This window comes from Anguilla anguilla, chromosome 5, assembly GCF_013347855.1.
Source record: "Anguilla anguilla isolate fAngAng1 chromosome 5, fAngAng1.pri, whole genome shotgun sequence".
Classification (NCBI taxonomy): Eukaryota; Metazoa; Chordata; class Actinopteri; order Anguilliformes; family Anguillidae; genus Anguilla; species Anguilla anguilla.
Genome location: NC_049205.1, coordinates 2707656 through 2734324, shown reverse-complemented (window position 1 = coordinate 2734324; position 26669 = coordinate 2707656). Strand labels below are relative to the sequence as shown.

General features: G+C 48.2%; 1 protein-coding gene across 11 annotated transcripts in view; it reads left to right on the top strand.

Annotated features, from left to right (window-relative positions):
- Positions 1 to 26669, top strand: part of adgrl3.1 (adhesion G protein-coupled receptor L3.1) — a 223943-nt gene that overhangs the window by 74745 nt on the left and 122529 nt on the right. For all 11 annotated transcript variants that reach the window (XM_035417534.1, XM_035417525.1, XM_035417533.1 and 8 more), the window contains one exon: positions 7489 to 7702. In XM_035417534.1, coding sequence (XP_035273425.1) covers positions 7489 to 7702 — 214 coding nt within the window. The remainder of the gene's footprint in view (positions 1 to 7488; positions 7703 to 26669) is intronic.

Sequence of the window (26669 nt, the reverse complement as noted above, 5' to 3'; positions counted from 1 at the left end):
CTGGCAAGGTTAGTCTCAAACCAGAGCGCGGATAATTAGCACAAACGTAGCGGATTTTCGTCCACAGCGTGGGGCCTTCCGACGGGAACCAGCGCGACTGGACTGCGTGTCTGTCTTTCCTGTTTGGTCCGCGCGGATTTGGGGTAAAATTCCAACCGCGCTGATTGAGGCGTGGTCACTGAGGAGGGTGTTAATTTTTTGGCTCAACGGGCCGTTTCCAGTAATTCTCCTAACTCCAAAACTAACATGCACGCAGGTGTGTAAGCAAATATGAAACGAGCACTTACATAATTAGAGCGCAAAAAAACATTAATTATGAGACCAGGTCATTAAGCCCCATCCACACTTGCCTTTTGCATCTGGAGATGATTCACCGTGATGTCACCGGTTCATTATTTCCGAGTTATTGAATGCGTTCCAAAAATATCTGTCTCGTTCAGCCGAAGGAAGCACTCATCTCTGTCGTTGCTCTTTCTGAAATTGATTTTTCAGGGTGTTGCAGAAATCTAGGCAGAGGTACACGCTGTACTAGAGTATAGTTTAGTGTAGCAGTTTCCATAAGACTAAAACCATGCTTTATTGTCCTTTCCTGCGTATGCTGCTTGGATACAGCAATTAAGATTACATGAGCTGTTCCCTTTTTATATATGTTGTGACACAAAATGTAAAAAAACAGTATAATTATATTGCAAAATTAATTTTGATTTGACTGTATTTGAAATCAATAGCTTGTAGTTAGTTTGGAAGATACTAATGTCAGCAGTAAGGCTGAAAAAGGGAGACATTGTTGGAAATTTGTGTTTGTGCAGTAGTGTTCTGCAGAATAATTTCCTTAATAATAAGCTGTCACCTTTCAGTGAGCATTATAGCCAGTCCAATTATACACGTGAGGATTCAGATAGAGGGGGAGAAAAAGAGAGAAGCATCTTCTCTCGCACTCTGGGACTAGGACTGCCTGTCTGTGATATAGTACACCGTCATTTGTGTGCTTAAAAATGCACTGCATAGAAAACAGATGCCTTGGGCGTTGGAAGTTACGAGACAAATTCCACCCAATCACGCGACTGATGTACGACGTGATAATTCAGGTGAGGTGAGGGACGGAAATCCACAGACGCGCTTCGGGTTTCCAAAATAAATACTAATTTCTTCCGTGCTTCTTAGCGTTCTGTCGTACGGTAACTCATCGCAGTGACACGTCGTAATGCAGAGAAGCTGGTCTCGCTAATTTATTCTCCGTTCCCTCTGATGGAATTTTCCACAGCCACTGAATGCTTCATTATGCTGTCTTTGTGTTGTTTTTACATTTTTTTGTTCCCCCCTTTGTGACCCTTAATGTAAAAATCATGACCCTTAATTTGAAATCCATGACACGGAGTGCAGAGAGGTACTCGCTCTAAATGCCTCCAAGGCTGGAGTCATTCCATTAACAGGCAGGCTAAGAGTTCTTGGGCTGTTGACAGATAGACACGCATTCAGGCATAAATTTGCTCATCAAAGAAGGCGACAGTCCCTACTGAGGCCTCTGTCCTATAATCAATCCTGAACTCTAATTGTTGAGGGTCTTCAAGATCCACATTTTGCCTGTGAAAACACTGTGTTTCCATAACAACAACAACAACAACAAATGAGTTCAAAATAAAAATAAAATAAACAATAGCTACGTAGCATGACAGCTTTCAGCCTGCTATTTTTTTGTAGTACATGGAACAATGGGGGGGGGGGGGAACATAAAAAACAGTCCCGTCTCATGACCCGCATTCTTTGTGAAAATATTGATTAGACGAAATGATGGCGAGTCATAATTCGCCGGGCGTAATCGGCGCGATGCCGTGCGCCCTGGAGCGCCGGAAAGCCAGCAGATGGCGAGCCTCGGATTAATGCTCGGCGACCCCTCGCCGTTTCACAAAAGATGCGCCTCAGAAGATGAGAGTTACGCTCTCGGGGGGGGCAGCTGCTTCCGTGTGACGCATCGGTAACCGTGCCGGGTCGAACCCGGGTCCGCGCCTATTTTTACCGCCGCGGAGCGAAGCCGCCGGTGTTCCGGTGTTCCGGTGTCTCCCGCTCTCGTCTCCGAGAGGTCGCTGTGGAATACCGCGAGTGGAGAAACATCCTGGTTTGAGCGTCGCCTCGGTTAAACCTCGAGCGTTGGGCGCCGTGTTGAGTAATGCCAGCTTGAGAGGCAACGCGTGGAGCGGCCAGGCTTGGATGCTAGCTTGGGACAAGAACACCCCCGAAGCGATCCGGTGCTCCAATAGCCGTCCTTTTCCCGAAAAGCGGAAAAGAAGGGGGTTTGCCAAGCCGCGTCAAAGTGACGGTGGCTGAACAAAGCCCCGGCTTTGCAGTACACACTGTCAGCCCTGCCACTGTTCATCAGACTGTGTGTGTGTGTGTGTGTGTGTGTGTGTGTGTGAGAGAGAGTGTGTATGTGTGTGTGTGAGAGAGAGAGAGTGTGTGTGTGTGTGTGTGTGTGTGTGTGTGTGTGTGCGCGTGTATTTCTCTGTTTGTTTAGTGTGTGTGTGTGTTTGTGAGAGTGTGTGTGTGTGTGTGTGTGTGTGTCTGTGTGCATGTATTTCTCTGTTTAGTGTGTGTGTGTGTGTGTCTGTGTATTTCTCTGTTTGTTTAGTGTGTGTGTGTGTGTGTGTACTGTATGTGTATGTGTGTGTGTGTGTGCAGTTGTGAAAACTCAGAACATTGGTCTTTCAATTAACGTGGCCAGTAAGTTGCGATATTTCCATTCACACCCAGTTAAGAAGCTCACTGCTTACTTGCAGTTAATTAGGTCCTCATACTGTAATGTAAAAGAATGAGAAAACAAGTGTGTAAGTACATATTTCAGTGAGTGAGCTAGTTGTTTAATGAGCAAGGCACAAAATTAATATTGGCATTCTTGTTGAAACTCTAAGGCATTCTTGTTAAATCGAGGAATTGGACAGATGAATAATTTGGGAGCAAACTTTGGGAGTTTTAAAGTTTGACAGTAGATTCTGGTTTCCGCCATGGGTATTTTTTCATTCTTCTCCATACTGTATTTAGGCATACTTGACTAATTGGCAAGGACATGCCTTGTGGCTAAACTGGCAGCTGAGCATAGCTTCTTTTACATTTATTCTCCTCCTAAGAAATAAGTTGGTTAGATGCCATGATGGTTAAGATGTGTGTTAAACAGTAGATACGGATCGAAATGGTGACTCTCTCCCTCTCTAAATTAACTGTAATGTTAACTCTGTCAGATTTAAGAAAAATAAAACAAAACAAACACAGTATTTTCCAAATGTGCATCCGATCAAAAAGATATTGTCAGACTGGCTGGTCTTATTGGGCTAGACGTTGTCTGTGGGACCGCGTTCGGAACAGTTTTTAGCATGAGCAGTAATGCCAGAAGTCCAGCCTGAGAGCTGGCGGGTTTGGCCCGGGAAAAGTGCGATTCTCCCCCAGGCCAAGTAGCCGAGCCCTGCCAGATCTCCCGCTCGCGGCTCCGCGGTCGCCGTGAAATCCGAGCGGAAGCCTTTCCAGCTCGGAACGGCGGATCAAATGGCCGACGTGGGCCGGGGAAGCCAGGAGACATCAGGCTGGAGGAAAACCGTTAGACCCAACAACACAGGGGACTCTTAATCCCATCCGCATTTTATTGAGAAAAAAAAAGGGGGGGGGGGGGGAAGGAATAATTCTGGACAGTCTCCCCTCTCCCCTCTGGTCCCTGGCAAGCGAAATGTAATGGAAGTGGTTTAAGCACAGTTACCGTGGTTTCTGCTTAAGTTGCTAGGGGACTGCCCCAACCTCTCCTCCACACTCCGTCTGCCCCCCTGCTGCGGTTGGCACGGTCACAGATTTGTCTTTCTATAGCGATCGATTAATTATGTCTGATGAACATGTCAATTTTTGGAAGCGCTGTAAATGGGACAGAAGGCGGCTTCTGTTATGTGGGGTTGCAGTGGACTTTGCTTTTGACTTTTTACGTCAATTTTATGCATTGTTTTGTACACAAGGGCGACTGACGTCGGTGAGTTTGCGTCTTTCTTAGATTTACTGAGACTTCGAAGCCAAAATGACCCCAGTCCTTTGTCTGAATTCGCTGTTCGCCTTCAAGTTCAGACGTCATTGCGGTTTCGAACGAATGTGTTATGTCTCATTTGGCCCTACTCTGTCATGTGCTTTGTGTATATTCAGGCTGTGTTTATTCCTTCTAGCATAAACATTTTTGTTCTTTTTGTTTTTAATTATACGCCAATTTTTCTAGTTTACCAGCGTGTAGCACATACATATTACATTTTCGGTTTCTGGCAGGGCTGTTCTCCCAGATGTCATAATAATAATAATAATAACACATAATAATACATTCAATAAGGTTACAATGTATTATATTGGGATGTCATTTGTAAATGTTATATTATGGCAACTTGTTTATGTGTTTTCATCAGTCCACTTGTACATCGACATTTATCTATTTCTGTGCCCATTTTTGCATTTTGTGTTTTTAGACATTTTTTATACTTTAAATTGTTTACATTTCCCCGTTGTTCATGGTATGGCGAAGACACACTGAAGACTGGGAGTCGATGACGGATTCTCTCATTGGCTCGCGATGGCAAAGACGCGTGTCGGTTCCTGCACTGAACGCACTGTTGGAAAGGACCTCATGGTCTTATCGCCGAAACTCTGAAAAAGAGAGCAACCGATTCCCAGATTTATTGGGCGTTATATGAAGCCGATCGTCTGTGATAGGAAAATGAAACTGCCCGTGTGCGGCCTATTAGCCGGAGAGGGGTAATTAAGAGGAAAATTTGCCGGGGTAATGGGAAGACGGGACGATTCCGAACTTTATACACCCTTCCTAATTAATGTTTATCAAATGAACGAGCGTGCCTGTCCTGTAATTCCGATCTTCAGCCTGAGGACGACCGGTGGAATTCTGCATGTTGTCATGGCGATTATAGGCCTGTTTTTTTTTTTTTTGTGTGTGTTATGCGTGGTGATGCGGCAGTGTAGTATAATGGGTAAGGAGCTGGTGTTGTGACAGTGCAGGACAGTAAACTCCCCCGTTATATATACAGTATATACAGTATATATATATATATATATATATATAAGAACTGGAGATGGCTTCTGCTTGCCGGTTCTGTGTATTCCTATGGGAGCTGTTCATTGGCGAATGGCGGCTGCCATGTTTGACTGTGGGGCTTCTGGCACCATATGTGCGAGCGTACTGGGTGCCTCAACGTGAAAGGAGAAACGGGAATGAAAAAAAAGGGGGAAAAAAAAAATTGGTCCCTGGAGAGTAATTAGTTTGGTGTGAAATTATTGTTTTTTGAAGTACTGTCCAAAATAGTATGATGTTGATGGGAAGCTGCTGATGGAACATTAATGTGTTCAGTGGAAATGCCACCGCGCATCATGATTTTAAACCTACCACGGGGCGTGCGCGTCCCCGCGCTCGTTCGCGGATGAGCTCACACTCAGCTGCGTTTAATACACACCCCTGGGCACCGCGGCTCCCACCGCTGCGTTTTCCCCGCCGCAGAGCCAAAATGGAGGTTGTTTCACATTTCACAATCCAACGACGCATTCTCCCGACACGGCTACTGCTCGGTAATACCTAGGACTGCCATCGCCGGAACCCTTTTATGTAGAAGTATTTGTATTTCTTGGGCAATTAACAATGAACAGACTCATGTGCCTAGTAGCCCTCTTTTTTACCCCCCCCCCCCCCGTACCCCCAAAATACCCCCTCGTATTTACATTAATGATAACTTTTAAACGTCATGGCCTGTCAGTTTTATCTAAGGACAGGGTATCATTAAAACGTGTGATCGTTGACGGAGCGATGCACCGATTGTGAACGGTTCACCGGGCCGTCTCCGCACGCGTGCGTATCTGGCTGATGAGCGGTAGAACATGGAACCCTCCGCCGTCGCCGGGCAATGGGGTTCCGCCGTCGCCGGGTAACGGTGTTCCGCCGTCGCCGGGTAACGGTGTTCCGCGGTTAATCTTGCGGAATTCTACCGGCTGTCTCCTGGGCTCCCCGTCAAGAGTAAAAGTTCGGTTCCGTCGCTGCACTTGGTGCAGCAGCAGCAGCAGCGTCGGTAGCGCACCCCGTGGGATGACATCACCGACGGCAAAGGGGGGGGGGGGGGTTTGATGTTGCCATGGTTACATTTCACAGAATGTGCTCCCGACTCACTGTAGCATCAAAGCTCTTTCACACCTAGAAATCTGCAGATATATTTGCATCGCTGCATCTACCATCTTTTACGCTATGTATTATTTAATTTAATGCATGAGTACAAGCCACATGCTACGCATGTAAAATAACTAGGATGGTATAATCTAGGCTGCTTGTCCCTCTGTCTCAGTATGACTGTGGTTAAAAATATTTTGGTTGATGGTGTGTTTCAGTTAAAGCTGTTGTTTCCTAACAGTTGAGATAAGTTTGCATTTATTTTCTATCTTTGCACTGTTCTAATAACAAATAGCTGTTTATGAGCAAGTATACAATTCTATACTCAAGAATACATGAAGTGTAATTCAAGTTTACATCAGGTATGCTTAGTATACTATTTTTTCACATGGGAAGGGATAAATGGGAGGGATTCAGTCGGCAGGGATAGCAGTGTTCAGTGCTGGACCTACTCCTGTTGGCTGGCCAGGCTTGCTCTCTGTGAATGCGTATGATTGGGTCTCCTCCACCCCCGCTCTGCACATGTGTACGGCTTGCGGCTGCCGGGTAAAAAGAAGCAGCTGGCTGACAGGCACGTGGAGAAGGGAGGAGAACTGCGAGTTGTCTTCACTCTCCCGAGCCAGCAGCAGGGGGTTGTATCTGAGCACGCTTGCACATTGTTTGCAAATTGGACATTAGCAATTTCAGGTGGGAGTGGACATGCCAAATTTAAAAATAAAATAACAGCCCTGAAAGGAAATAACAGGTGTAGTCATCCAGAGCTGCTCAGTGCATTTCTTTGCACAAATAACAGTCCTCTGGTGGACCCTGCCTGTACGCTCACACACTTAGTCCTTTACCACCCTTTGAGCAGGCTTTTTATTTCCAGCAGGGATTCTGAGTACCTGATTGGGCCAATTTGTGAATGGACCAATTTAGCTTTTTCCCCCCCTCCCATTTGTGGAATGGGAGCATTAGTGGCTTGAGAAGACCTCCAGAAAAAAGGGCAGACGGGTCACGCCTTCCCAGAGAGCACTTACTGCAGAAGAGGAGAATCAGAAAGGAAATGGCAAAGCAGGAAGGGGCGGGGCCATGTTTCAAGGGTTGCCATATTGGGAGATATCCCCCAACTGTGGATAGAGAGAGAGACAGAGAAAGGGAGAGAGAGAGAGAGAGAGACCTGCTAGGGTCTGATAGTTTATGGTTATTAAATATTAAATAAAGCAGTTGACTGTCGTTAACTCACCTGGTTTGTTTTTTTATTTTTATTTTTGACGGTTGAAAGTTTGGCAAATCGGCTGACACATGGCGACCATTTTGTCTGTTCTCAGCGTTCAGCCGCGCCCCCATCCCCATGGCGGTGGTGCGCAGGGAGCTGTCCTGCGAGAGCTACCCCATCGAGCTGCGCTGCCCGGGCACCGACGTCATCATGATCGAGAGCGCCAACTACGGCCGCACCGACGACAAGATCTGCGACGCCGACCCCGCCCAGATGGACAACACGCGCTGCTACCTGCCCGACGCCTACAAGATCATGTCCCAGAGGTGAGCGCTGCCGCCGCGACGGAACGTGGTGTATCCCGCTTGGGCCAGCTGGGATTCCAGACTGGTTTATGCCGGTTTAAGCTGGTTTATGCCGGTTTAAGCTGTGTTTTTCAATGCTTCTGGCTGGTCATAGCTGATCTGTGGCTGGTCAAACCTGGTCTCTAGATGGACAAAGCTGGTCAGAGCTGGTTTAAGCTGGTTTAAACTGGTTTAAGCTGTGTTTTTTGACACTTCCAGCTGGTCAAAGCTGTGGGTCTCTAGCTGGACGAAGCTGGTTAAGGTGGTAGAGTAAGCTGGTGGTCAAACTGGTGGACTCGTTGACTCTATAGGCTGGTGAACAGCTGGTTGATCAGCAAAAAGTGTGGAAAACACAGCTTAAACCAGTTTGATCAGGCTAGGCTGGTTTAAGCTGGAATTTTCAGCAGGGCTGTGGTTCTATCACTCTGTTGTTGACAGTTAAAAGCATGTAGTAAAATATGTGGGAAGTAGCAATATAAATAATACACATTAAAGCGTGAGTAGCAAACAGGAAGGAAGGAATCAGCAATTAGTCTGTAATATACATTTGATACGCTGGTGTTTGTTTGTATTGCGTTATTAGTAATAGATATGCTAAATTAATAACAATGATTAGCAGCCAGTGTGAGTTTAAGTGGTGCGTTCTGGCCAAGAATACCACCGGAATAGAATACTGTCTCACAAACATTCCTCTTGTAAAATTGCAGCCATAAATTATCACCTACCATTAATTTCATTTGATAGAAATCAGTGTTCATTTGAAAGATGACAAATAACTTTGCAGTATTATTATTATGATCGGTCTAAAAAAAGCAGCGAGTTTCACAGCTGTTCTGCAAGTTTGAGCACTGCCAGAATTTACATATGAATCTTAAAAAAAAAAGATTTCCTTTGTATTCCGTGCCAGCAGTACATTGATATTCTAGACTCGTAACTAAGTGTGTCACATAATCCACAAGGAGTATGTATGATGTCTTTAAACGATCAAACTTCTCTCGCTCTGCGGATATTGTCTTACGAAGATAAGCTTGTGAGAAACTGGGCTAGGATTCGGATTTGTACGGACAGCAGCGGTAACGGATACAGTCTCTGCAGTCCTACGCCAAGAACCCAACTCCGCAAGAACCCGGGAACCCGGGCGAGCCGACGGATCCTGTTCGCGCTGGTGGTCGCGAGACGGGGCCTGAGCCAGGGAGCGCGGGGCCCGGCTGTCAGATAGAGAAGCAGGCCGCGCGGCAGCATGGCGTCCCGTGCACGCTGCGATGCTTACATTTCTGCAGTTCCGCTGGCGCAGCTCGCCACTTGCGTGCGAACGACTGCTCGGGCCCCCCCCCCCCCCCCCCCCCAACGCTCCCTGACGCTTCCGGCTGTTTCCGGAATGTTGGCTTGGAAATGAAGGAAGAAAAAAAAATTGGCTTGCGTCAAAACGCTGCCAACGCACCAAGAGGTTGGTATGTAATGAAAAACAGGAAGTAAATAATCTGTGTTTTTTAAATTATTATTATTATTTTTTTATTTATTTTTTTATTTTATTTATTTATTTATTTTATTTTTTTTCGTTGTCACTGTTAGGGATTGTGTATTAGAGCATGAAAATCATACATTACAAAGGACGGAGACTGAAAGGGTAATGACCGGATGATTCAGAATTCAGAATTTCCGACACGGCCTGCGTTTCTCTGTGAATAAAACATGTCCGTCGGCCAGGGAGGCAGCGTAGGGTAATGGTTATGGAACGGCTGTGGAACTGGATGTGCACCTCGGATTGCTGGATTGATTCCCTGGTGACACGCTGCTGGTGTTCCGTGTTTTAGTAAAATGAGCAGCTGGGTTGATGTTTTTATGTGAGCTGTGTAAGTAGTGCTGCATAAGGGCTATAAAAAGCCCAAAATGTCAATTTATTGTTATTATTTTATAGAGATCCTGCATGGCAGTCTGCACACAGCTACTGCATATGGGTCTATATCCTCTGAGATGCTTAGGGCTGCAGGAAACTGAATCTGATAATCCAATGTGGCGTTGTGTCCCCCACACGCAAGCAGAAGCAGAAATGAATTATTCCTCTATTGATTCATCTGTGTTATAATGTACAGAAGAATGTTTCACCCTTTTATTGTACATTATAATAAAGATGAATCAGTAGAAAAATCATTCATTTCTGCGTGGTGGACAGCTCTACATTTCATTATTATAATCCTTTTTTTTTCCCCCTGATAATCCACCTGCTGAAATCATCACGGTAACCGTAACCAGCGGCGACGCCTATCTTGGGCTGGTGCGGCACACCGGCATTCTGACGACCTCTTCAGCGCCACGATAAATATCGAACAACTGTTGCCGTTTTTTTTTCCCGCCGGTATTGCGTTCGCCTTCGCTTCTCTCTCTCTCTCTCTCACTCTCTAGACTCAGAGGGGCCTTCATAGCCAGTAATTGCTGTTGATATCAAAGCCATAGATCACCGAACGGCTCGAAAGGGGGCCCTCACACGCCAGCCCAAGTAAGGTTGATATCACTTCCTGCCTCTCGCATTAATCCCAGGAAGAGATACGGGTCACAGGGAAGCGAAAAGCTTGTGCTTTCTGCACGTCCTTCTGAGAACTTTCTCTCTCATCAGGGAGTCTCATCCGCCTTATCTGGCTAAGAGTCTTCATTTGTCTGACTGACTTACAGATATCCTTTCCTGGAAAAAGATAACCGGAATGGAAAAAAGGGACTCTTAAAACAGTTTCCAGTAGCTCAGTATTTCAAAGTCTGTGTGTGCGTGTGTGTAATATAATTTCAGTGTTTCTGATTAGTCAGGTGTGTTCAGTTGCTTCCTTAGTGCAGGTATAGGAGAGCGTTTACTGTGTGTCTAGTCCAGATTCTGTGCTTTTGATTGCCTTTGGAATCTGTTATTGGCGTTTGTGCCAGTGAAAGTCAAGGATGCCATTATGAGGCTGAGAAATAAGAAAGAAACAGTCAGGGACATTGGCCGAACCTTAAGTTTAGATAAACCGTTTGTACCATCAGTGAGAAGAAACAGAGCTCTGGTGAGCCCAGTAATTGCAAAGGCCTGGCAAGTCAATGGAGACCTCGAGAGTTATATATATTATTCTATATGTAATATATAGATATATTGTGTGCGTGTGTGTGTGTGTATATATATATATATATATATATATATATATATATGGGTGTGTGTCTGTATGTAATTACTACTGAAATATGACTAACAAACACACACCACTCCCAGATTGATTCCCCATGTTGGATGATAAACAAACAGCCATGTTCCATATGAGTGATTCGCCTCTTGCTCACCGCGAGGGAAACACAACTCTCCGCACATCACATGCGATTTATGTGGCGTGCGCTTTTCTGTCACATTTACTCTGTGCCAGATCTGTGACCTACTTTTTGCATTTTGCGATTTTATAAAGAACGTGTAAGCTCCGTAAATAGGAGCAGCAGAAGGAGCAGCTTTATACGATTCCCCGGTGCTGCCAGTAGTCTGCCATCAGACGATCACGCTGGAGCAGGACTCGTTGAAGATGAAGAACAGCACATCTGTCAATCCAGCATTGAGCAAAAACACAGAATATGAAGTGAGTAAAAGGAGCTGAATTACATTATGAAGGCAAAATAGATATAGCAGGAGAATGTGTTTTAAATTCCTATTTCTAATATGAAGCTGGCGAGCAGAGACTCTGAACAACGCTGGCATGCAGTATGTCAACAGTCTGAACGGGAATCGACCAGAAACCTGTGAGGTATGACTCGCGCTGAATTGGAACTAAATTCAATGGGACCCAAAACTGAGCCGTGATGCGCGCCAATGTAGAGACTACAGATCAGGAGGACAACAGGACTACAAAGATGACCGAACAACAAATTAATTAGGCAGGAATTAGTTCCGTGACTTTTTACTTTAGTCCATTGCACTTAGGGTTTGATGTTTGTTGAGTTAAATAACTAATGAGAATGAAAAGTACATGAAGGAGCATGCTGGGAATTGTATTTTTGGTTCACCACTTGGATCAGCTCTCATTTGGGATTAGTGGAACATGTTACTGTGGACCCTCGAATGTCACCCTCTTAAACGCTGATTACAATTTGCAATAAAGCTCTTTTTCCCAATCAACTTTTAACATTTGCATAGTGTTTATCATAGACAAAAGCGGAAGCTATTTGTTAAGTGTCAAAATTGATTGCTAATGTAAACCAAAGTGATTTTTCTTTTCGGTTTACAGCTGAAGCTAGAATTTTTGACTACAAAATCAGTGCCTCTACTTGGATTCTCAGCCTGTGACGTTGAATATTGAATCACGCCAGAAAAAGAAATAAATAAAAATAATACAAATAAATCTTGAAAACTTTCAAGTAGAATCGATGCACAGGAAGCATGCAAAATAACTCCAGAACAAAACCACCAGAAATAAATCTCTTTTTTTTTTTTCCTTTTTGCCAGCATTTATCCTCCACGGGATGATGTCAGTCCTCAGGTAGCAGAGATAGGCGGAACTGTTCTACTCGTCTTTTTTTTTCTTCCACTTTTTTCTGATTTGAATATCCTTTGAGAGAACCTTTTTTTCCCCCCCCCCCCCCTCCCCCCCCCCCCCCCCCCCCCCCCGCCTTTGAAAATGTCTTCTGAGACCCAGAGGAGCAGCTCTTACTCCTCATACATTATGTCATCAGTGCTCCACTTTGGGACTGCAGGATAACTGCGCTCCTGCGCGTCAGAGAGCTCAGACAGTCTGTCTCACCGCAGCCCGCACTAAATCACGCATGGAAAATGCTTCGACGGTTTGTGGATTATTCAATGGAAAAAATATATAATAATAATAATAATAATAATTGGAATGTTTGTATTCATTACTGGAATTATTGTTCTCTTCTCTGATGGCTGATGTGGATCATACAAATGGGATAAGATGGCCGTGATGTCACCTTACTGGAGGGGCACTCCACCAATCATGGTGTACGTTGGTGACATCCAATTCAACAACTCCAGCGGTGATTGGTGGATACACTCTTACCGGTAGTTCCCCCCTGGGATCTTGGAAGTGCAGCCAGAGTGTTTCAACCAATCACGGTCAGAATCATTCTGTGGATTCTTACCGATACAGCCTGTGGTTACTCTCCTTAATGCCCCTGTCTGATTGCTGTGTGTACGCTGACATCACAGCCAATCCAAATCCCTGTTGTATTCCTTTCCCTCTTGTCGGACAAATTACAATAAGCAACCAGATCCCCACCCCCGATTAGATTTGGCTTGACGCCGCTATAGCTTGGGCGCTACTGTAAGTGGGGCACACGTAGCAGTGCTCAGCGTGGTGAAGATGAAACGCTCAGACGAGAGACTGCAATGAACGGATGAGTGCACAGTGCTGTGTTCCCCCCCCCGTTCCGACCCTTCGCCGGGGCTCGGTCCGGCCGTAAGCGATGTGTGTGTGTGTGTGTGACTCGCTGTGCCCTGGATCCCGTTGATTAGCCGCCTACGCTGTTCATAAAAATAACGAAACGGTAAAGCGATGTCGCGTCGCGTATTTTATTTATTTAATTTGTTTTTTTGCGGGAAATGCGATGCGGCGAAAGGCGGTTGATGCGATGCGAGGGAACACGGCGCTAAGGATCATGGGAAGGCATGAAAGAAGAAGAGGGCGATATGCAGAAAGCCTCTTAGCCCGAGCGGTCCCCAGCGCACTTGAGAAGAGCCTTTTCCCCGCAGACCGTCCAATGAATGGCTGCCGTGTTTAAAGATTACTTCAGGAATTTAAACCCAATTCCCCTCTCCCTGCTTCCCCTGCGATGTAGCGGCCCCCCCGACTCTGAGGGCACTTAAACAAAGGCATATTTTTCCTACTTCTTTTTATAGACCCTCGTGAATGACATCACTGCCCATTTATTATTCCCCCCCCGTCTCTGTCCTTGCAGCCCCCCCCCCCCACCTCACCTCCCTACCTCCCTCCGCACCTCCGTCCCTTCACCAACTGATAAGAAACCGCTGCCTTTCCATTCGGCCAATTAGGTGCTGTAAATTTGCGCGGGCGGTCTGGCCCTTTCGGCTCGGAGACGGGCAGGCCCCCGATGTGAAGCGTCTCGGTGTAGCGATTAGCGCCGGCTCCTGAAATTCCTCCTCGGAGAAATATTTGCGGGGGCTTCCAACGTGTGGCTGATTGATAACTCCTGGAGGTGGGGGGTGCCGGGGTGGTGGGAGCGGGGCAGGTCAAACAGAGTCAACCTGCTAGCTCTTGAATTTTAAATTGTGGAAATGATTTTCTGCACGTGTGTGTGTGTGTGTGTCAGCAGTTTGGCCTTTCCAGGGTGAGTTATGGATTTTGACATATTTTTCCGTTCAGAGCGCATTTGTGTGTCTTTCAGACAACGAAGTACAAGACCCGTGCGTGTTTGCATCAAGACAGATTTTCAGATTTGCTCATTGCATTAGCTCCTTGTTTTGGCCATGCTGTTATCATGGGAAAATAATCTGAACAAATAAAAAAACAGTCTTACATGTTGTCAGTTTGTAGAGACAAAATTGAAGGTCGTCTTCAGTGAAGGACACTGTCCAGTAAAATTGCCTGCCTGGGTCCAAATCCAATTGCCTGTGCCTGATGTCACATTATCTGCCCCGTTGACACAGTATAACCTTTGTAGACTTTAGGATAATTGTCGTGTTACGAAAGTTATGATTCGAAACAATGGAATGATGCGCTCCCTTGTTTACCGTGGGGTCTGTAGTTCCTAACAGTCCTCACTGGATGAAATGATTTTTGTAATTTTGTGAACTCGCCGAGCCGGTGATTTGTCAGATGTTTCTACGGTTACGTGTGACCTCGCTGTCGTTCTCTTCTCCGAGCTCAGTTTCGTTTTAATTGGCGAGTGGGAGCGCGCGGCTGCGCGGAGCCTCCTCCGGCGGCTCGGGCTTTGTGCTTCCTTTTATTTTGATACCGCTGAGCGAACGGGCAGCGCCAGTTGTGTCATTTTTTAAAAAGTGTTCCCGGGGAGCCGGGCAGGGGGGTAGGGGGTGCGGGGGGAGGGCTGGTGCGGGGGGTGGGGGGGGGGGGCTGCCTGTTAATTTGGTCATCAGCAGGTCCTGTGGGCTCCCAGCTCATGGCTTAGCAATGTGGGGAAACATCAATCCTGGTTACGCTGAACTGAACGATTCTGCAGCCCGAGCGCTCTGTTCCCCTGGCCTCTCGCCTCCACACACACACACACACACACACACACACACACACTCACACACACGCACACACACACACACACACACGCACGCACACACACGCACGCACACACACACACACACACACGCACACACACACACACACACACACACACACATACACGCACACATACTCACTCACACACACACACACAGGCACGCACACATACTCACACACACACACACACACACACACACACACACACACACACACACTACCTACACCACACACACGCACACACACACACACACACACGCACACACACACACACACACACACACACACACACACACACTCACACACACGCACACACACACACACACAGGCACGCACACATACTCACACACACACACACACACACACACACACACACACACACACTACCTACACCACACACACGCACACACACACACACACAGGCACGCACACATACTCACACACACACACACACACACACACACACACACACATACACGCACACATACTCACACACACACACTACCTACACCACACACACACACACACACACACACACTCACACGCACACACACACACGCACACACACACACACACACACAGACACACACACACACTCACACACGCACACACACGCACACACTCACACACACACACACACACGCACACGCACACGCACACACACACACACACACACACACACACTACCTACACCACACACACGCACACACACACACACACACACACACTACCTACACCACACACACGCACACACTCACACACACACACACACTACCTACACCACACACACACACACTCACACACACACATACATACACACACACACACACGCACACACACACACACACACACACACATAGCAAGACAAAACAAAGCCATTATCATGCTCGGAACATCTCAGCTGTTCGGTGCTGTTTGTCAGGCCAGATCTGAAGCGAGCCCAAACGGGCTGAGGAGAGACAGGCACTCAGAAGGCGTTCGGCGTGTGCGCCGCAGTGTGCGTTTATTTAGGACGAGTTCTGCTCTAAAAAATAAAATAAAATAAAATAGTCAAAGTTGTGCACTTGGCCGCAGACGTTTTTAGTTTTTTGAATGCCTGAATGTGAGAGCTGGGTTGGGAATCTCGTGGAGAACAGTCCGAAATGGCGAATGTGCAAAGTCTACCGCTCGCTCACAACGGCTGGTGCTTCTTCACTGGCATTTTATTTTTCTGTTTGGGAGCGGCGTGTGTCTGTGTGTGCGTGTGTGGTGCGTATGTGTATGTAGTGTGTGGTGTGTGTGTGTGCATGTATGTGTGATGTGTGTGTGTGTGTGTGTGTGTGTGCCTGTGTGCGTATGTGTGATGTGTGTGTGTCTGTTTGTGTGTGTGTGTGTGTGTGTGTGAGTGAGTGTGTTATTGTGAGTGAGTGTGTGTATGTAGTGTGTAATGTGTGTGTGTGTGTGTGTGTGGTGTGGTGTGTGTATGTAATGTGTATGTAGTGTGTGTGTGTGTGTGTGTATGTCGGGTGGGGAGAGGTGGTTTATGGGGCCAGTGGAGGGGAGGCGGGCCAAAGCGGTGCCCTAATCCCAGTCAAACAGTGACTCAAGCTGTCGGACTGGGAAAGCCTCCAGTGGGAGCAGGAGTCAGCGATTCAGAGCCATCTCTCCCCCCCCTCGCCACCCACCCCCCCACCCCACCCCCGAACCCTTTTATCAATGGCCTAAATGAGACATGAATGCAGGGCCCCAGGCCAGCTCCTGCCAGCCCCCTGCCTCTCATTGGCCACCGGGGCGTTTTCCAGGGCCACCTGGTCCTGGCAGAGACGGGGCCTACCCTAGTGCCCCCCCCCACCCCTCACCCCCACCCCCCCTCGCACAGCGAAGACACAGCCTCCTGGGGGCGCTGTACAAAGCAGCACGTTGTGACTCCGCCCCAGAGTAGGGTGTGACTCCGCCCCCAGAGCGGGGTGTGACCTCTGTGTGACAATTTGGCAGAATTTTGCTTTCCTTCTTGGGTTTTGAGTATTGCTGAGGAGGGGCGGGGGGGTGGATATGATTATTCATTTCTGGGAAAATTGTCTGTGGAACTGGATGAGTCCCGGTGTTGTCACTTGAAAAGGTAAACCAAAGCGCTTTCCTTGTAATCTTCACCGTCAGTGGTGTAGATTGCTAATGGGATTTTGAGATAACCACATTTGCTATATTACGTCCAATTTTCCAAATAAAAACTGTCTGGTTCCCTCAGTGTCAAAAAACCAAGGTGGATTAGCTCTGTAATTGTGACACGTTGACGTGTTTTGCTTTCGTTTTTTTGTTTTTTTTTTGTTTCTGTTTTGCGAGAAAACATATTGCATATTTGCCTGCAACTCTCACCTGCAAATGAAATGTCAGAAAACCTGATGGAAAAGTGTTTCAGCAGAACACGCAGTGAATTAATTTCAGAAGATTTCTGAAACCTTTTTTCGAGCGGTGCGGAAGTGAGTTCAGAACCTGTGGTGGAAAAGTGGTTATTTTTTTGCTCTGAGCTGAACTTGATTGACATTCAGAACATCTCTGCAAACGGATTGTTTGTGATGATTGCGATGCCATTTTGACACGTTACAGCTGACCTTTTGAAGAGTAGCTTGTTTAGAATATTTTCTTCAAAATTCTTTACTCCAGTCTAACTCCATTACCAGTGGTGATCATTACATCAGCATTAGAGTGTTCAGAACATTCTAATCAATAATTTGTGATCTCACACCTTAAAGGGTTTTAATGAGCTGTCAGATATAAATGAGTTCCTCCTTCACATTCCTGAACCAATTCACTTTTGACATGTTAACTATTAAACTCCCTCCTCCCTCTCACCTTCAACAACACAAATGTTTTTTTTTTTTTTTAAGTTTCATCTGAATACATGCATGCACCATAAATATGCTTATTATTACTCCCTGTGAACTATGAGAACCTTTTGTTTTGTTTGTTTCAGGTAACTTTTTTTCATTACCATATGAGAGCATGAATGCTAGGCTTTAATTTTTGCCCTCTGTAATATTTTGGTCAGGCAGCAAGCCCATTTGAAGTCAGTGTTGAAATAAACATGCTCTTCAGTTAAAAATGCAGTGTATTCATAATTTATTATTTTCAACGTTCGTAAGCACTAGAATCATAAAGCATCTAATGTATATTTGAGATTACCCACAGCTTTAGAGTTCTGAAGTGTCTCCATCTTTAATTTAAAAAATATATATTTTATTAATGTTAGAACTTTTAAATCACAAGCTCAATTAATGACTAATGAGGAGAAGAAGCCGAATGTTTTTAAACTTTTTAAACTCTAAAAAATTGCATTTTTCATTCACGGTCATCCGTTTTAGGATGTCAGAGATAATTGGCAAATGATTTGCTTTGCTTTGTTATCTTTCTGTATGGTCCTACCAAGCTCGCCCTCCTTGGAGCACATAGAGAGTGAATTTGTGGACAAAAATAAATTATTTGCGGTCCGTGTTTGAGGGCATGTGTGCCTCAATTAAAAAAGTAAAAATAAAAAGAAGTCCTGTTACTTGGGTAGTTGTTCTACTGGATAAAAACGGTCATTAAATGGTTATTTTAAGCCATTCAGTTGGTGGGAATAAAACATATATAAATATGTATATCCATCGGGGCAGAAGAAACAGGAACCCTGAAGTGCTTCACATGGAGATTTTTTCCTAAATGTTTAATTTCACCGCGGCGCTGGAGCGTCGCAGGGCGCCGTGAGATCGTCACGAGAGAGGGCGAGGGTCCCGGGGCCCGGGCCCGTGTAGCGCACTCACAGCGACAGGAGGAATACCGCCATGCGCATCACTTCCTGTCCGCCCGCCCCCGCGCGCGGTTTTCCCCGCGGCCCGTCTCTGCTCGTTAGACGGCCCTCCGGTGCCAGGAGGCTCCCTCTCTCTCTCTCTCCCTCTCTCTCTCTCTCTCTCTCTCTCTCTCTCTCCCTCAGTCTCCCTCAGTCTCTCTCTCTCTCTCTCTCTCTCTCTCGCTCTCTCTCTCTCTCTCTCTCTCTATCCCTCTCTCTCTCTCTCCCTCTCTCTCTATCCCTCTCTCTCTATCCCTCTCTCTCTCTCTCTCTCTCTCTCTCTCTCTCTTTCCCTATCTCCCCCTCTCTCTCAGCGGCGCGGGGAAACGTCAGACCTCCTTTTCCTCAGAGCTGAAGTAGGCCAAATCCGGCTCTGGCCCACATACTGGGCCTCGGCCCGTGCCCAGGAGGCCCCCCTCAGCTGTGGCTGTGGGAGAAGGGCCCGGAGGAAGAGGAGGAGGAGGAGGAGGACTGTGGGACTGTCAGCCCCGCTCCGCTCGCTGCTGTAATTAGGGCCTGCGCGAGAAAGCCGCCATTATAAATAGCTCCTCGCTACGCCGCGCCGATGTCGTTTTACTGTGTTTCCTGTCGGTTCGGACTTTGGGGGTGGGGTGCGGCGATGGTGGTGATGGCGGTTGGGGTTGGGGGGGGGGGTTTGTTGCTTTCTATTGCAAAAAAACAAGAACATGCATCTTTGAAAGGTTCGTATGGGAGCTGCTTCATGTGTGTGGACCAATAGGAGAACAGGGGAGAGGCCTCGCTGAATATGAGCTGAACAGGTCGTCTGCTTGCTCAACACCTACGGCACAGCGCGGAGTGCCAGCACAAAATGTTCTCACAATGTCACAGGAATGTCTCGTCAGTGTTATAACATTGCCACTGCATGGGCGCAACACTGTGAGAACGTTTTTTTTTGTGTTTTTGCTTCAGAACAAGGAAGAGCCTGAAATCCAGCTAAGATCAGGGTTCATTGTAGATCCCAGAAAATACCTTCGGTACAATACAAATTAAAAATGGACCTTGGTATTGAAGTATCATGGTAGCGACTTAGGTCTCATACCTACTCTTTCAGCCAATCCCACGCTCACAGTTCTTGATTTTACTATAGCCATCAAAGTTTTGCACGTTCGGTACGTCTCTGTCAGAACAAATGACAAATGCGTTCCTTTCGTGCTCTCTGTGGCAGCTCGTCTGTGGGATTTTAGAAAAGTTCCCGTAAATTATCCGGTGTGAGTCCAGCCGTAGCAGGTGTTCTTCAGAGATGGACGGCCTCCTCTGGCATCGCAGGCCTCCATTTTGTGGGAGGAGATAATGGGCCTGGCCTCAGGCCTACGGTCGCCTCTGCGTGTGTAGCACGGCTCTGAAGCCAAAGTGGTGCTTTCTGGCCCACACTGGCTGCTGTGGAAGGTTCTAGACTGATTTACGGACGCCACAATCAAGAGCAGGGCCTTTTCTTTTAACGCCCCGACTGGTTTGCATCAGAACATCGATCCATGCCAAAAAAATTAATAACAATAACCTGCGTGGGACTGACGGTCCGTGCGCACATGTGTTCCTAATTCCTTTCTTTTTCCGATTGTCCGCTTGATATAAAGGTCTCAGGTTCCCCGGTAGCGTTTTTCGTGAAACCTTTTCGCGCTCCCCCGTCTTTGCACACCGCGCGGCCTGCCGTGTGGTTTGAAGGCCCTCGAGAAAATGTCCGAGTCGAATTAAATACCGCCGGGCGTCAGGTGTGGTTCCTGCCAACGCCAGAACCGGACCTGTCCTCCTCACTGACCTCGGGAACCCTCTGGCTAATACGCGTTTGCGTACATTAAACATATTCATCCATTAGGAGCTTCTTAGCTTTCATCTATAGACATTATTTGTCGTTCTTTTTTTTGCCCAGCTGGATGTATTCTCTGGAAAATGGGAGCGGTGCATTAGGTGTGATGGCGGATCCTGGCCAAGCCGGCCCATCTGCAGGCCTCTGGTAGCCAGTCCAGCCCTGCGGTTAGTCCTGGCTTTGGCCTAGCTCCCTGGGCCTGGAGCTTCCAGCACCTCACTTAGAGTCCTGTCCGCGAGCCCAGTTCTTTTGGACAGACTGAATGAACTTGTTCCACCATGGTCAGAAAATCACACCCCCCCCTCCTCCCCCTCCTCTTCCCCAAGTGGTTATGGGTGAAGCTTTGTAGGTATATTGTTGCCGTGGAGATGTATGAATCCCATTTTTCGATAACTCTCACCGCTGCTCATAAATCGCATCATAGAGCCGAATAAGGACTTGGACAGTGTTATGGATGCCAGTACACGTGCGCTATAACTTGATCAGTATTTTTGTTTGTCGTTAAATGTGATCGTTATTTATTGTCCCTTGTTCATTTCAGTGTTGTGGAGAATGTGTACTCACATGCGTTATGTAGATCTTACACAGCATCTCTCTTTCTCTCTCTCTCTCTCACTCCCAGTCTTTCTCTCTCTCTCTCTCTCTCTGTCTCTCTCTCAGAAAGTAATATAGGTTGATAATACCATTCAAACGCACAGGGAACATTGAAACGTCAGTTATTTTCTGAGGATGCGAACACACACACACATCCACGCACGCACACACACACACACTCATACACACACACCCTCACACACACACACACACACGTGCGGTTTAACTTTCCTGCATTAATTTGGCGGTTGATATTGAGGCTGGCTGCGATTGCGAACGCTTGTCCTCGGCTGTTTCCATTGTGGAGCGCGGGGGGGGGAAGCGAGCGTGGGTCCTGCGGCGTGCTGCTGCTGAAGGAATGCGGCGATGTGGTGGGAATCATAAAGAAAGCGCTGGAAGCGCTCTCTGGAATCGGACATCGCCGGGTTTCCATGGCAACGCAGAATGGAAGTGAAATAGCTGAGCTTAAAGGCTTCCCGGGTTTTTGTGCGTACGTGTGTGCGTGAGTGAGTGTGCGTGTGTGCGTGTGTGTGTGGGAGTGAGTGAGTGTGTGTGTGTGTGTGTGTGTGTGAGTGAGTGAGTGAGTGTGTGTGTGTGAGTATGTGTGCCAGTATGTGTGCGTGTGTGTGTTTGTGCGTATATGTGTGTGCGTGTGTATTTGTGTGTGTCTGTGTGTGTGTGTGCGTGAGTGTATATGTGTGAGTATGTGTGTGTGTGTGTTTGTGCATATATGTGTGCATGCATCTCCCTTCAGTCAGCGTCACCACGCTCGTGCGTGCAGTGCATCTTTAAGGCTCCGGAGTCTTAACTGTGGCTCTCTTCCTCCGCGCGTCTGTGACAAACAGGACTTAATGCACAGAGGAGCTGAGGCGCGCCCCACACCCACCCCACCCCCGTGTGCGGCTGTGCCGCCATTTTATCTGCTGGCGGATCGGAATCCCTCAGCCTGCGGGGTTTAGCGCTGCGCGGGTTTGTCAGCGGGACCGAGGGGACTCCGGAAGGTCATGTGTTCACGTCCCCTGAGGAGGTTAAGGCAATCAGTGAAGTATACTGGAGATCATATGACCACAGTGCTCCTATGGAAATTAATGAATGTGGAGCATGGTGCATGCACACGGTGACACACACACACACACACACACACAAACCCATGCACACACACACACGCACACACGCACACACATATGCATGCATAAACGAACCCACGCGCACACACACACACACACACACACACACACACACACGCACGTATATGCATGCACACACAAGCCCCTGCACGCGCACATGCATAAGCATATGCACACACAGTGAAAACTTACAGGACGGTTGATCTCCAGGAACAGGGTTGGGCAGCCCTGCTCTAGCTGTTGAATGAGGTGTGCTTTGTTAGGGTTGCAGTGAAACCCTACAGGACAGTAGATCTCCAGGGCAGCCCTGGTCCGTACGCTGCACCCCCTGCCCTTTGATGTGTCCATTGAAAGAGGCGTCACCCCCGCCAGGTAGGTTCCGGTGAACCACACACTGGAGATTCAGCAGGTGTGGCCACATCATGTGAGGTGATTACTCAGGTGATCGCTCAGGTGTTGAAGGACACGGTTTATTGGACGCCTCGGTGCCATGAACGGCGAGGTTTACGCCCACTCCGATGGCCACGCCTTTCCCGCCTCATCCCGGCGCCTAAGCGACCTGGACCGCCTCCTCGGGACGCTTCGTTAAAAACACCCGCCCTGAATGGAGCAGGTCGACGGATAATCGCCCTGAAATGTGTCTCAGTTCTGCGACCCCGCGCCCTGAGCCGGCCGGAAAGAAACGGGCTCCTCTGGTTCATCTCAAGCTTTCTTCCTGCATGCGTCCAGGGAGTTTGTGTTGCCTTGATGCTGTTTCCTCTTTGCCACTTTGTGCTGGTTTTTAGGCCAGAGTAAACTGAAACTGTGACAAAATTCTCGGTGAGCTGTGCTATATAAATACAGTTTGATTGATTGAGTTTGATTGAATGCACACTGGACTCTCTGATTGGCTTATCATGGTACTGTATGGAAGGTAACACACTGTGAGAGCTCAGGGGTTATGTCTGTGAATCTTATTAAATTCTCGATCATTTGTTTGTTATGTGAGGTAATTTTGGAGTTTAGCTCAGGGTCATACCCCCCCCTTGCCCTCTCTTTCTCTCCACTCCCCTCCCCTCCCCTCTTGGGAATGGCTGGCATTGAAAAAATGTGGTGTCAGGTTGTGTCTGAGGGTCAGGGGAAAGTCTGTTAATCACCCAGTTCATTATCCGCGGGGCCTGGAGTTTTGCTTAAGGTGAGAGGACGGCTGGAGCGTGGTCCTGCGTGTCTTTTTCATTCATTTACCCTCTCGAGGCCTGGCCGAAAAAAAAACAAACAAATAGCGGGGTAACTTTTATTGACGAAACACAAGTGTCTTAGATGATAAAAACATTTTTTTTAAAGTAATATTTGAAAGTTATTTACGTTGCGTGTCTTTTGTAGTGTTGGTTTCGGCATAGTAGAAAGTATGGTTCTCCAGATTAAGACCAGAGACTCATGTCCCCTGCAGGGGACGGACACAAATGAATTGTTGGGTCTGAGGAGGGTCTGAGTGTGTGCTTTTGTGTAGAGGATGAAAAACATGGCTGGACAGGAGGGTAAGTGCTGTCTGTCCGTAGCTCAATACTGAGGGCTAATGGCCTTTTTTTTCCACCGTTCCCCCCCCCAACCCCAGTCGCATCGGTAGGCCCGTTGCCTCGCTGCGGCAGCCCCCTGCTAATTCGCGAGAGCGGAGACGAGCGCGTTCCTCTTTCCAGCGCCCGCGATGACAGCTGCTGTTACCCTTCACTCTGCAGCCCACCGGCTGAGCCGCGCGATTTGGGGGGGGAGGGGGGCGGTTGGCGCGCTGCGAGCACAGCTGGCACCTGCAGTCTGCCCGTCGGCCACAGGGGGCGCTGTCGCGCTGTCGAGACAGGTACGGCAGCACCGCTGACTGAACCCCTTTGCCAGACCAAGTGATGTCACAGCCGGTAATGTACTGCCCTGGAGGGCTGAGGTCAGCACCGGCTCGCTGGGGGATTTCGGGCCAGGCTGAGTGCGTTAGCGGGACACGCCTCTCAGTCGCCATCCTTCCAAAATCTCAGTGACCTCACACAACGAACCCCAGAGAGCCCCCTGGCCTTAATCTCCTAATTGTTTCATGCAGCAACACTGCAGTGTCTTCACCCCGAAGGGTTCGTTGCTCCTCGACGCCGACGTTGACTGAGGGAGCCTTTATGGAAAGAAGGGCATTTTTCATTTACCCATGATTCCCTTCTGATTATTTGTTTGAGGCGTCATCCGTCTTCCCTTCAAGCCATCTGCTTCGCGCGTGTTCTTCGCTTATTTTTCACGACAGCCCTGATCCAGAACGTCTGGACCTGTCTTGCATCATAACTCTCCCTCCCATAATCCCCCCCCCCTCCACCCACCTCCCATAACCCCCCTCCCCCCACCCCCACCCCCCCACACCGCCATATTTTTTTCATCAATCATCATTAACGGCGAAAGCGACTCCTTGCCCTTTATTTCAGAAAGCAGGCTTCATTCATCAGTGCACAAAGTGCCCCTTTCTTCTGAACCGGACAGGAAGTGTGTGTGTGTGTGTGTGTGTGTGTGTTTATCCCTTCGCCTGATTGCGTTGCTTTGGAAACGAGCCGCGTCCCGACGCCCCGCGACCTAACCACCGCCTGTGTTCCAGGCCCCGACCGCGCCGCACCTGGACCAGGAACGGCCCGCTTGCGTCCGTAAATAACACCGGGGCCTCGTTGTAAGTTAAAACGACACGACCTCACTCAGCGTGGACACTGAAAGCCAAACGCTACGTTTCCCGCCTTCTTACCTCGAAAGTTGAAGTGCGGGTATTTTAGAAACGCTTTCAGCGTCGGGCTTTCAAAAAGCTCGTTTTAATGAACGACTTCAAAAGCGCGCAATAAATAGCTTTTGTTTCCTGCGTTCCGTCGTGCGTTTTTTTAGACTTGAAGTTGCCTTCGCTCGTTGTTGTTATGGGAACACAATCAGGTTCCCGTCGGTGGGGTGCGTTGTGGTGAGAAAGTGCTGGAGTGTGTGATCGTCTCCGTGTTGAATGTGTGATCAGACGCGCGGCCCTTGTGAGGCCCTGCCAGTCGAACAGAAGTGTTTTTTTTCTGCGAGAGAATTCTTATCTGTGTGACTTCTTGGACCGAGGCGGAAATCAAATCGAATTCATTCCGTGATTGCCGGTATTGTGCTCTCTAATAGGCTTACGTGTGCATGCTGGGTACTTTACGTTGAGTGGATGTCAGTCACCACTGCAGTGTGTTATTTTTTCCCCCTCTTTCCCTATGGAGAAAGCAGAATTCTTAAAAATACGGCTTAGCGACGTTTAAACTGCGGAGACAGAGGGAGAAGGGACCGAGTTGGGCGATTCGCTGGGGCACAGCCGGCTTGAAGTGGTCGCGTAGATTTAAGGGTTTTTTTTGTGTGCCAGTGTGGGCGAAAAAAGCCACATTTGAAAAGGGGGTCGTAGAACCGCAAGGGGACCGCAGCTGTGGGGGATACTGAAGCGTACGCTCTGCTGGAAGTGGGTGTGTCCCACCGCTGAGTCTGCAGGATGTTGGGTCGTCAGTCTCACCACACTCTGCCCCCGCCGTGTACCACTTGGGGGACACACCCTGGGCTGATTTGGCAGTGATGTGTGGGGAGTGACGGGTGTCTGGCTGATTTGGCGGTGATGTGTGGGGGTGACGGGTGTCTGGCTGATTTGGTGGGAATGTGACAGGTATCTGGCTGATTTGGCGGTGATGTGTGGGGGTGACGGGTGTCTGGCTGATTTGGCGGGAATGTGACGGGTATCTGGCTGATTTGGCGGTAATGTGTGGGGGTGACGGGTGTCTGGCTGATTTGGTGGGAATGTGACAGGTATCTGGCTGATTTGGCGGTAATGTGTGGGGGTGACGGGTGTCTGGCTGATTTGGTGGGAATGTGACAGGTATCTGGCTGATTTGGTGGGAATGTGACAGGTATCTGGCTGATTTGGTGGGAATGTGACAGGTATCTGGCTGATTTGGCGGTAATGTGTGGGGGTGACGGGTATCTGGTCTCGTATCCGGTGCGCCCTCAGTGTTGTCACATGGCGACGGAGCCTCTGCTCTCCCGGATGGTTCTGGAAACAGGCCAGGACCGTCGCACGGCTCTCTCTCTCTCTCTCTCTCTCTCTCTCTCTCCGGCTCTCTGAAAGTGCGCTTCACCCGTCCGCTCGAGATCACAAAGAGGCTCTGAGTGTTTGGTGCTCCTTTGCCGAGAGGCAAGTTTAGTTAAGTAGAGCAAGTGGGCTTCCTTTATTCCCCGGGTTGTTGGGGCAGAGGCGGGGAGGGGGGCAGAAGGGGGGTGGTGGGGGGTTTAGCAGTTTTGTTTGGGAGAGAACGGTGACACCTCTGCTCTGGCACCACGCCCGGGAGCAAAATGGCCTCCCTAATTAGCTGAAGGTGCAGATAAGGGGCTGTGTGAGGCTCGGTGTCAT